This window comes from Orbicella franksi, chromosome 9 (assembly GCF_964199315.1).
Source record: "Orbicella franksi chromosome 9, jaOrbFran1.1, whole genome shotgun sequence".
In the NCBI taxonomy this organism is placed as follows: domain Eukaryota; kingdom Metazoa; phylum Cnidaria; class Anthozoa; order Scleractinia; family Merulinidae; genus Orbicella; species Orbicella franksi.
The window spans coordinates 23,522,948-23,535,564 of record NC_138153.1 but is presented as its reverse complement, the minus strand read 5'-3'; the positions used below and the strand labels follow the sequence as shown (position 1 = coordinate 23,535,564).

General features: G+C 39.3%; 1 protein-coding gene across 1 annotated transcript in view; it reads left to right on the top strand.

Annotated features, from left to right (window-relative positions):
- The window catches only part of LOC145497885 (transient receptor potential cation channel subfamily M member-like 2), a 50,659-nt gene extending 48,595 nt beyond the window's left edge, over positions 1–2,064 (top strand). The window contains exons 32-33 of the mRNA XM_081477753.1: positions 988–1,101; positions 1,740–2,064. Coding sequence (XP_081333879.1) covers positions 988–1,101; positions 1,740–1,856 — 231 coding nt within the window. The 3' untranslated portion in view covers positions 1,857–2,064. The remainder of the gene's footprint in view (positions 1–987; positions 1,102–1,739) is intronic.
- The last annotated feature ends 10,553 nt before the right edge of the window (positions 2,065–12,617 follow it).

The window sequence follows — 12,617 nt, the reverse complement described above, 5'->3', positions numbered from 1 at the left end:
GGATTTGCAGTTAGGGTATGTACAATAGTTGTAGAGGCACACTGTTGTACAACATTGGAACTCTTAGTTGGTTATTTCTGCCATTCGCCGTAAAAGAGATGCTAGAGTTCTCTCATACCGCCAAATGCTGTATAACACAGAAACCATTACGCGTCGGTGGCGTGGGATACCCGCGGTTCTTGTGCGACTTTTCCTTTTAAGTTACATCGATTATACTCTCCAGCACTCCATCTGAGTCAAAACCACCTGTTCTGATGTCGAATATAAGCTATTTGTTTTCGATTTCTATTTCACATTAATCATAGGCTAATTTTCAAGTGGCTGTCTCTAACCGCAGTTTTGTTCAAGTTTTTCCTTTTTCAGTTGAGATTTTTGAGTAATGAACATTCTGAATACACCATTTTGCTAATTTAGTTTTAGTGTTAGTTTACAAAAGCTTTTGCAACACTGTATGTATTTATGGTCATGCAAATAAAGCTAGTTCTTTTTGCTAATGCTAGCTCCAGTCCCTTGTGGGGGCAAAATTTGATCTATTTAATGAATTAATGAGGCCATTTTTGGCCGAGTGATCACTTCTTGCCCCCACAAGGGAATGGAACTAGGAAATATTTGCATTACCACAATGGTCTATTAGAGAGAAATTGGTATATCTGCGAAACGGGACGAGGAGGGACTGGGTAAAACTGTTAACCGGTGTATTATGGGTATCATGCTCCTTATAAAGTTATATTTCATCACGTGGTAAGCCATTCTAGGCCTGCATCAGTTATCATACATACGAGTCTGAAGTTCGTGAAAATTTATCTCTCGTTTTTTTTTTGCAATTTTCGCAAGCATTTTAGCTTTATTTTCTAAGGACGACACCATCTGTAAATTGTCTACCGTAAACAGCTGCTTTTGCTCCTAACATGTTTTCACAAATTGTCTCGTGCCCTGTAGAAATACATGGGCTCTTTTTAAGTTTCCTGTGTACAATCCGGCTTCTAGATTTACAAGGGCTATGTGGATGATCAAAGAAACACAGACGATGCCTGGGTGGAGACAGTGATGTGGCATTTCCATGATGAGACGGGAGAAACCCTCGGTGATTTCGAGTTTGAGGTGGGTTCTGATATCACGCTTTGTCTTGCTACAGATTTCGATGAAGGCTCGCAAATATTTTTAACGTGTAGAGAAAGCGAGGCATTGCCAAAGTCCAAAGGCATCATTAGAGGTCATAAGGAGTGTGGGATTATTATACGTGGATGAAAAGGGCTCATGGAATTGCTACAAAAGCGAGTGTGAAAGGTCTGGCTAATTCTGAGTCCAAAGCGCACTTTATTTCAAACCATCTAGGATAATTTCTCCATGTGTCTGTCTGTCTATTTGAGACCGGCAGTCACAGACTGAGTCCGAAACATTTGCCTCTGTCGTGTGCATCCCAAAAACTACGTACCACCACGAGGGCGGGTGGAGGTTGGGATCGTAGAGGGCGGGGACGAACCGTAATGTTTACCACTTGAGTTGCGTTAATTTTAACGGTCTCATACATCTCATCAAAATATAAAACACGAATACTGAAGGGAAATCCTGTAGTTGAGTGTTTTACCATTGCGGAGTGAGTTTCGAAAATTTTGTTTCAGGGATTCTTTGACCATTCAACCAAAAACAGGAAGCTGGTAAAGCAATGAGATACATGATCCAACATTCATCAACCAAACTTACTTATAAACTGTTTATAACTTTCCTTGCACCCTTAGGTCAATGAGGCTGCGTGCAACGTCAAATGGCAAGAGGTTAGCGGCCAAATCAGTCTTCAAGCCAACCATTCATTTATCTTGCACAAGGTGGCCAAGTCACGAAACGCATACTTTTGAAAAAGCCTAATGTTAGTTCTTCTTTGTCAGAGCAAGAGGCGCACTGGCACTACCCTCCAGGATCCTTTTTACATCAAGTGGGCCAGAGTTTCGTTCAGGAAAATGGCGTTTATTTTCTTTATCTTGACAAATTTCGTTACAGGCTGAACTTCAAGATTCTTATAATTACTGACGGGCTAATTTTTCACATACGACTTGCAAGCAATAATACTTGGACAACTCGTTAATTTAGTTACATCTTAACAACCTAAAGTTGATTCCACATTCCAAAGGTGTGGTTCTAAAGGGAGGTGAAAAAAAAAAGAAAAAGACCAGAATGATTCGCTTTATGATCACAATGATTGCGATTCTTGCTAACTTTACATCAAACTAGTTGTCCTGAAAAAAATGTCTCGTAACACCTTTAAACTTATGTGCATGTCACTAGTATAAACTCGTTCTAATTCTCTTTTTTAATTGTTTTAACGGAGAGTGTTTTATTTTTTGTTTTGTTTTGTTTGTTTGTTTCTTTCGTTGTTGATTAACATATTGGCTGAAATAACGCCAACCTCGTCTGATCACCTGAAGGACATTAGGCGTGTGTGTTGACATAACGAGGCGTGACGTAACATGACATAACTCATATAATATCAGATTTGTTTACATTGATAACTCAACAATTCGATCTGTTTTCAGTGGACGAATAGCCTCTTTGTGGAGTTGCCACTTATTTATGGCGTTTATTTATTTATTCATTTAATAATTTTTGCGCGGGTCGTAACGGAGAAACGTGGATGGTAAAAAACGGACTTGAAATAGTAACAAAAAGAGAGAGAGACCTGCACTTTTCAAGGTGTTTACTTTTTATACTTAGTCACGTGTGCTTTGGAAAACTGAATAGGAGGGTAATGAGACATACCGGCCCATTTCTGGTTAGGTGTTATATTGAAGGGTGATAGCCTCACTTATTTCTACTGAACCGGAACAGGAATCACTAGAATAATCCCAAAAGCGTGTTTAGAGACATTTTCAGGTAGTGGTATTTGACAACCAGAAGGTTGAAACAGCAACGGTGAATGAATTTGTCGTGTTCTATAAAACTGACTCTTTTTCAATAGAAAACATGCCGCTGTCGTCAGCCAAAACTTAGGTTTCATACACTTATTTTGTTGCCTTGTTACCGTTCCCTAAGAAAATTTGTTTGCAGTTTTTTTAAGTGGTCGTCCACGCTTGGACTTTGACAGATATACGCACATATCTCATTTTCTAACTATTTAGAGCTCTAAGAGTTTTCGCCAGCAGTTTTGTTCTGAGATTATTAGTTAGCAGTTTTACATTTAATCTGTGTGACGCGTTGGTTTGCTTTTTGAGTGTGGTGTTTCATTTACTATCTTTCATGCGGCTGGAAAATACCAGCCGTTTGTTTATCTGAATAATCCTGTGTTTGCAAAATAAAGATTTGAATTGAATTTTGCCTTTCTGCGTGCCTGTGTTTGAATCATGACTTGAGGAACGGTTGTCACTCACAATTTGGAAAAAGTTCTCAGGTTCTAATCTAAATGGAAGTAGGCCAGTTTTTAAACGAAAGCAACTACTAGAGCCTCGCCATAAGGTAGCTTTTCCTTTTTCCGTTTTCGTCTAAACTGGTGCACACACATTGAAGCTATAGGCAGACAAGTGTTTTGGTCTGCTCCTAGACTTTTTTCATCGCACTAGGACTTCGAACACGCAGGCGAAATAACTTCTAACCCGTAGAATTTCATTTGGGCGAACGTTAAGGGGCTGGGAGAGCCTTCGGTGTTACACTACAAACATTACGAGAAGTCTCCGGCGGCAGTAGCTTCGGGAGAAGTGTTTTCTGCAATCTTTTAGGGGGACAGTACAGAGACAACATAAGCTTTAAATAAAAGAGAGAAAAAGCTACGGCGATTTTGACTCTGTTTAAGGGCTTTAGCTGCGATGAAAAAAGAATTGGGGGAGGGGGGAAGTCAGAGCAAATAAATTAGGGAGGGGGTAGGGGGGCTTGGGCAATAGAAGGGGGAAAGGAGAGTGTAGCGTCCTAGCTAGGCGTGAGTGATCAGTGACTTTTAAGGTGCACGAGATCTTTTACCCAATCGGCTGCTGCCAAAGACGGAATTAAATGCCAAACACAAACGGATGCTCACTTCTAGTCAAACCTACACTACATCCCTCAAATTGGATCCCAATTGAATATGTCCAGAATCAATCTGATCAAGGATTATTACCTATAGGATTCCTAACACTTGCTATGGGTTGACTCGCGTTCGCCCGGCTCAAACCGGAGGCCACTTCAAGTGATGGGGCTTATTGACCAAAACGTCCGATTCAATGCAAAATTTTCATTACCCCAAGATGAATCAAATTCAAACAGCGGAACACACGAAAAGGCTCTTTTCAAGTACTTTTATTTGCATCAAGGCTAAATGAGCCACTATCTACCACTTTGTGGCAACATAGGAACGCAGCGTTCGTACCGTTTGCTAATTCTAGTCAGGGAAAGGACTGTTAACCTATTATCTAGCAATTCACGTCCTAAGTATTCATTTTGACTGGGTTCCTAGGCAACTGCAGATAGGAAATATCCATTGAAAACGACGGCACCGCAATCAGCCTGAGGGATGACGCTCTATCCTCGGGGACGGTGCCTGCTATTACTACTGCGCATATATTCTGCGCATCTTAGGATTGCCCAAGAAACTCGAGTTCCTATAGGAATCTAGCCTGCGTGGTAGGCTCTTGGAGACCAAGTAAAGGTATTTTTGGGAGGGTTAACTAGGAATATGCAGAAAAAGCACTTCTAAGCAAGTACTACTGGAATCCCCAAAGAAAATTTGGGATAAGTCAGTGCGCATTTAATTAAGATTCAATTCGGGAAAAAAAAGGCCATACCTCGTTCCGTGCGATAAAGCTTTCAGTCTAGAATTATTGTTCCTTAAGAATTACCGGAAGTACATGCGCGGTTACCCCTCAGTGATTCTCTATATTGATTCCCGTAGGACTTTCTAAGATCTGCTTTTCCTGCACAGTCATAAACCGCACTGGCAAAAATGTCTCTGTATTTAAGTTCTTAACTCTCCCCTTCCAGCCTGTTGAAAAACGCGTCAAACGTATGGAAACAATACTTTGAAGCTTCTGATATTTGCAGGATTAAGGTCGCATTGCATATAATTAACCCACCATTTTGATACTGATCATCTTGTATACTCCGTTTATTACGAAAATAATTAGCGGTTGGTACATTATAGGTCGATTTACTTTAATCATTTTGCCGTTTTTTATTTATTTTTATGGTTATCTATAACGCGCAATCGTTCACCATATTTTATAAAGCAATCTTTTAAAGATTGTTTATCAAGAGAGGTCAAGAAATGTTACCAAACTTGCCGGAAAACCCATGCCAGGTCAATGAAATTACACTGAAGTCAGCTTTGTCTTATAAGTACTAGTCTCGTACTGTATGCGGCGGGCACTTAAACATGTATAACAATGTGTTTTATTCAAGATTATGAAAACAAAATACAAGAAAAAGCACATCTTGAAAAGGAAAACTAGAGGTCGACCCTATGCCGTTTCCCTAAATAAAAGTATAAAACAGATATAAACTATGTACAATGAAAATCTATAAAATAGAATATTAAATAGCTATTTACAAAATATGAGTCAGGTCACTGACAAACAATTTTAAATGTATATTTAAGAAGAGCTTAAGCGCACTCTTAGCCTCAACAATAGACCCTGGTAGACTATTCCAGTCCCGCACAATTCAGATAGGAAAAGAATGTTTATATGGATTACACTTTGCTGGCTTAGCATACAGCAAATACAGGTGGTTAGTGCGGGTTGCACTTGGTAAATTTAAAGAGATCGTCAAAGTTTAGTTTGTGTATACCAAAAACGATATTGTAGAATTCAACGTGTTTCGAGTGTAGGCCACATTAGCTTCCTTAAACGATCAGATTCGTATTCCATCTCTCCACGTTTTTGCTCGAGAGCAAGCCGAGAGGCTCTTGGCTGAACTTTTTCAAGGAACTTTTTCCTTCCTGTTTTATTACACTGAACTCAGCCTTGTCTTATAAGTACTAGTCTCGCACTCCATTACGCAAGCACTAAAACATATGTTTCTATTAAATTACTCTGTAGACTCTCTGTAGTCTCACCTGGTGGTACTGTTTAGGCTTTTGTACATTATGCTTATATTTCCCCACTAAAATGCTCCACCTTAATCCTCTATTTTTCCCACCAAAATGCTCGGTCTCTCTCCAAAAAGTCACTAAAATGCTCGGTTAATGCTCATACATAGGGGTTTGTTAATTTTAAAAATTTTAACGTTGCAACACAGCTCAGGATGCTCAAAAAACGTATACGTAGTATAACTCAACGTATAAAATAGTTTTAATAACGATCTATTAATTAATTTGATTTGACTACCACTGACCTCTCCTCGGTCTCCACTCTTCTGTATTAGGGTTGAATTTAGGCTGCCGGGGTTGTAGTTGGGTTGTATTAGGCTGCCGCACACTGGCCAAATTTTTTGTCGTAGAACTGCAGATTTTTTGTCGGGGTCAAATCGGGTTATATTTTATCGGGCCATCAGCTTGTCGCACACTAGCCGATTTTTTGACGCCGCTAACCGTGTTGAGGCTTGGGGCCGAATCTGGCGCCTATTCCACTGACGTGACTCTCACGACATTTCCTAATTGGTTGAGGCGCGCGCGAGCCCGTCTTGGTCCACCGCACACTAGCCGACAAGGCCTGACAAGACGTTGTGAGATCTAGCACTGTCAGATAGCCCCGATCTTGTCGTAGACTTGTCTGAATAGCCGACAAGTGAAGATTTTTTGTCAGCCGACAAAAAAATCGGCTAGTGTGCGGTGGCCTTAAGGCGAGGTTTTACCTGAATTTAACTGAAATTTTAGGAAGTTTAAAGAGGAATTAAAAGAAAAAAAATGTTATGGAGCACCACCAGACAGTTGAACGCCCCCGAAAAACTATTTACCTACAAATATACCTAAAAATCACCAAAAAATTTACAAATCAATTAATTAATTGATAACCTTTATTTACCCTCGGCAGTGTTTAGAGGGTAGTGGGGCAGAGCAAATAACTGAAACAAATAATTCAAATTGAACATAACATTATTAAGAATCCCGACTGGCCGGAGGCAAACCAGTTGGCTATTTACAGGCGTGGCCAAGGATTTGAACTCGGGGCTACCGTGAAACAAATCCAGGTCAGTAGTGGCCAGAGCGGGACTCGAGCCCAGGACCGTTGTATTACGAGTCCGACGCGCTGACCACTCGGCCACGCTGCCCCCAAGCAGCCTAAGACATAGATATGTGAGATGAGCAGAGAGATTCTTGGCTGCTTGAAGCGTAAACGAGATATTTGCATTAAAACCATAATGCCCAGCCAAAATACGGCCTTCATGTAGACTCCCGCCTTAAGTCTTCATTTTCTCGTAAAAAATAATTTTTATTTCTATTTTTTGTAGGTGAAAAAAAAAAATTTTCCGGGAAAATGCCACTAAAATGCTCGATTAATGCTCACTAAAATGCTTGAGAAAAATGCTAGCATAATGTATGCAATGTAATGTAATCACCGGGAAACGGTTGTTTCCCGGTGATTCTGAACAAGATAATACACCTTCCGTACATCATTTAGCGAAATGTTTTGTTTCTTACATTAAATAACGGGTTCAGCTGAAGCATTAACGATTTCGTTCTTTAATGTAAGAATGTAAGATGACGTATTTAAATATAGGTGAATTGCGTTATAACATTTTTGGAGTACATGAAACCCTACAACCAGTCAATGTGACCCTGGAATGTCTTGCTGACACTTGATGCCACGTGCTCTTGCATAACAACATAATTTATGCGTCGTACTCTTCTCGGCATGGTACTCTATTCGGCATTGCATTTTACAGCTCCCCTTACACGATTTTTTTTTCAGCAGTTTTTGCTCTGCAGGAATTTTGCTCACCCCCCCCGCCCCCTTCCCCTTAAAAAAAAAAAAATGGTCCCTCCCTTATGTCTTTTGGACCAGGGGCGGGGCAGAAGACTCCTGAAATTTTCGTATAGGCATCATCCAACAAAAAATGACGTCACATCCGGTTTAAACTGCGCTTCGCGGTTCGCTTCACAAAGCGAGAAAATGGTGTTTCGATTACTCGTGATTTCCCTCTATTTGTAAACCATCAGTTTCGTTTCATTTTATATTGAGTATGGAAGGATGTTGCAGACACATTACTTCGACTTCTGAAGCAAAAATTTCGGGAAAAGAGAAAAGTTTATAATTGTTTTGAAGCAAAATAACGGAGAGCCTTCCGTCATCGTCGGGCGAATTTTACACATTTGCAAAACTGGTGTTGTTCCGACTTTTGGTTCTTGTTGTTCGTGATTTAGTGATAACAATAAGTGCAATAGCCTATAATGTTAACAACAACCTGGATGAAGTATTGCTGGCCATAGTTTGCACTGTGTACTACGGGAACATAATTAACAGAAGCCGTTTAGCTCCGAAAGTCGCTGTCACCAGAGCTTTTGTTGCTCTTGGCTGACGTGTATTGGTAGAAGAGACAAGCTGGATCGCATGCTGAAGGTCAGTATCCCACATTCCTACATCTCTCGTTGAAGGTTGTTGTTTTCAGTAAGATACAGTACATATGTATCGGTAGTTTGGGGTCATCAGTCTCTTTCTCTTTGGTGAGTGCTTTTAAAACGCCCAGTAAAAACTTGATTCACGACATGGAAACTTATGCCTCGCTGGATCGAAATTCGAGCAAGATTTTTAAGTTCTAGTCCTCTTTAAAAGTAATTAAATCAATTATTCAAATCCAAGTCATCAGAGGGAATCTGCCATTGAAGCTGCCCTAAGTTAAGGTCCTGTTTATGGACCTTCCCCTTTGAAAATCGTGGGGGTGTTCTTTGAGGCAACACAGGTCCCATTTGTATGGTCTCGGGTACCCGGGATAACCCTCCCCCTGAGGCAACTTTATCAAGTGCTTGTATGAGAAAATGTAGCCCATGTAGGCCGAGTAAAAGTTGACCCCGCATGATTATTCGTAACTCTTATTGAATAATCAAATGTGCAACTATCCCTCTTTGTTTAAGTTTCCCTCACTCATTTGATCAGAGTGGGTTTTGCTGAGTTAATTTTCTCTTCTTTGATACAAATTGCTGCTTTAAATCTTAAATCTAGGCATTACGTGACACTCGCCATACCGAGAGTTGTTCCAGTTACGCGAGCCAAAGTGTTTATGTATACTCAAAGAAAAGTTGTTGGTTACTTTAGCTGCCAAGGCGAGTCAACTTGCCCACCTGAATTGCCTCACCCCCAAGTCTGGTTCGTCATCCTCGTGTAAACGGTTGGTTGAATTTTGCAAAGAAATAAGTGAAAAGTTAGCTCCGCCAGGGTAACTCGGGGAAAGGGTTGTCTCTGGTACACAAGAGCCATTCTATTTTATTTCCATTTTCCCTCTTCCTCTTCCAACTGATTATGCGAAATATGCTGTCCGAACTCTTTATGGGTACTGGTGTTTGAGAGTCAGTCATCTTTATCACTACTGTGGAATGTACCTCACCATACAGCCACCCCCGTTAACACAGCCACCTAGTTATTATGGCCACTCTATTCTGGCTCAAACAAAAGCTCAGTCGGTCATTTTCTTTTTTATTAATTATACAGTCAGATTTTTGTGACCTGTTGGTGACCAGATTAACAGAATTCTGGCACATTGTAGGAGTAATTTATATACAATTTACAGCAAGCAACAGGCATCATTTTGTTAGTGAAGTCCCATGCATATATGTAACTCTTGATTATTTTGAGATTTTATCTTTATTATGTTATCAAGGCAATTTTGATTCCTACTCCAACGGTAGTGGGGGGGAACTCTCCTCTATGTGCTATATACAGCTGGGCAGCCCCAAAGGGTATGGTTACTCAGCCGTTTTGGTCATAAATACTCTAGGGTAAGGCTTTTGCCCTCTAGTCTTTAATTTGTTATGTTTTTTAGAATAAGCTACCTCAATTTTCATCATTATTGATAAGACCATCAACAAAAGTCCTTCAAAACTTATGTTTAGGGCAACTGTAGCAGTCGCAACAGTCATAAATGGGGTAGGGAAAATCACAGATTATGGTCATGGGATGTACAAAACACATTTTCTAAGATCAGGTGTACAAAAATTATCTGATGTGAAGACTGTGCAATATATCCTGGTCAATTTCAAGTACCAAATTAAAGAAGATCAGCATGTTAGATGGGAGAGGGGAATTTTTCAAAATATCATAAACCAAAAATATATATATTTTCCAAACTCAATCATGTTAGTAGTGTTAGTGTCTATTTATTTATTTATTTATTTATTTATTTATTAATGAATACCTGTGAAGAGATAGTCATACATTCTTGCAAATATTCTGGGAGTCTCCCACATACCATTTAGATCATCCAGTCCCCCAGGAAAGTTGTGAAATTTATTGTCCAAGTAAACTACTGAACCTTGGGTTCCAGTGGGGACAGTGCTATTACGATGCAATTTGCAGATGTGCTACATAATATGAGCTTAACAGTTTTGTTACCATGGCAACAGACTGCATTTCAGACCTTCCCTGATATTCTAGGCTTTTCTGGCCACCTCATGGCCTTGATTAATGTTTTTCAAGCTGAAAATCACTGCATTATTGAAATTGGGTTAGAGGGGACTGGAAAAGATTGAGTTGCCAATTGGGAGATGAATCTAGGTCAGACCAAAATTACTAGAAAAAAAATTATTGATTTATTGGAGGGTTGAAATAGGATCCTGGCTATGGGAGAGTAGGAATTGGGGCTGAGGGGGGTGGGTGGTGGTGTGCTTGTGAATTTAAGAACCTCTCTGAAAGTGAAAACAAACTGTAGGTTTGAAAAGTTTAAAGCAGAGTTAAAAATTATACTTTGATATATCTTGTTTATTAAGGTGGTAATGAGCATAATACCCACTTAGGGTGAGTCATTGAAACAATGACATAATTTATGTTTGTCTTTTCTTAGGTGGTTACCTCCTGGCATATACACCCCACACAGGCATACAATGTTATGATTAGATGATGCAACCTGCTTTCCCATGTTTAACATACACATATGAGTATTGATCAGTGGACCAGTGTACAAGTGTGATTTCTCTACTGATAATGAGAATTATAATAAAGATACAAAGCCACTCTGGTGTGATTTATTTAATTATTCCTTAACGGTAAAGTGAACCAGTTAAACCAAAGGTTGCACTCTGTAAGATCAGGTGTACAAAAATTAAATAGAAAATTTCACTACATCAATTTTATAAATTAAGTATACTTCTTTGCAAAATATAGTTGGTATTTTGTTGTACTGGTAAGAATATAATTTGGAAATTTTTTATGGGAAATGTTTCCATTTAAAAATGTAGCTCAGATGCCACAACTATAGTTCTCCTTTCTGTGGTGTTTTCTTTTGTGGTAAATTGCGAAAACAAATTATGTTGACCTACATGTAAGTTAAGAAAATATACAAGTATTAGCTCTTCTGAAAAAAAAAGTTAATTTGTTGTTGTTTCTTCCAGTTCATTTTTTCCTTGAACATTTTTATTTTCCTAATAAGTAGTTTAGCTAGCCATAAAAATGTTTTGTTGTCTCTGAGACCATTTTCAAGATAAAAAAGTGATTTGTATATAAAATTTGAATTTTTTGGGGGGGGGGGTGGGGGGGGACCTTTTCAAAATTTCCCTACAAAGATCACAAGGTACAAGGGAAGAAGCAAAAATAGAATTTTAAGTGTTAAAACATATGTTTTCATCATCAGTTTGGGCCTCTCTGTGAAGCTGCATAGTATACTTGAGGATCATGTTATACCCATTTTAATTCAGAATACAAATGGAAACTTGCATTGACAATCACTTAATCTCTTGGCACTGTTTTGTTTTTTAATAATTGCCTTTTTTCACAAAACAATAATTTGAACATCTTTGTTCCACAAGCTGGGAGGGGGGGGAGGGGTATTCTACAAAGTTTTAAATGGAAAGGCCTTATCTCAAGGTCCATTACCCCTTACCCTTTTGTATACATTTGTACCATTTTGATAGAAATGGCACCTCTTTTGTCGACCTTACATTGCAAAAGGGTAAATGTACCCCTTTAACAAACCTATTTAAGAATACTGCATCCCTTTTCTATTCCCTTGGAAAGAAGTTAATAAATAATATTATAGAATCTCTTCATTCTGGCTGAGGAGAGTAAATGAGAGCTTTTCAACAACATTTTAGAACCAGAAGAATGGAATCCCTAAATGACAGATTTTCCTACCCTTTCATACACCTCAACTTGTGAAATCCCTATCATTAAGTTTATACCTGAAGCCTGAAAAAGGTACTCATCGTGAGCTGAGCCTCCCCATATAGGTCATTACAGAGAGCCTTCCCACATACACAAGTCAGGAACTCTTGACAAGTACTGTAAGTAGATGCTGGCTTTAAGACTGGTCTGAGCCAGCTTCTTCAGTTTTTTAGCACAAACTTGTTGCTCTCTGTCAATTTCTAGCACAAATCCTTTTCTTTGCTGATCTGGTCCAAGTTCACAGACACTAGCATCACTCTCACGACACTGACTCTATCAGTGTCACTCACAGTCTGATTCTTCCGTTTCACTGCACCATGCTTCATCATCACCCATCATTGTCAGACATGAGTTCATTAGCTCGTAAAATTCACCAGCCTGGCAGTGTCACTGTTGCTATTGCCTGTTCCC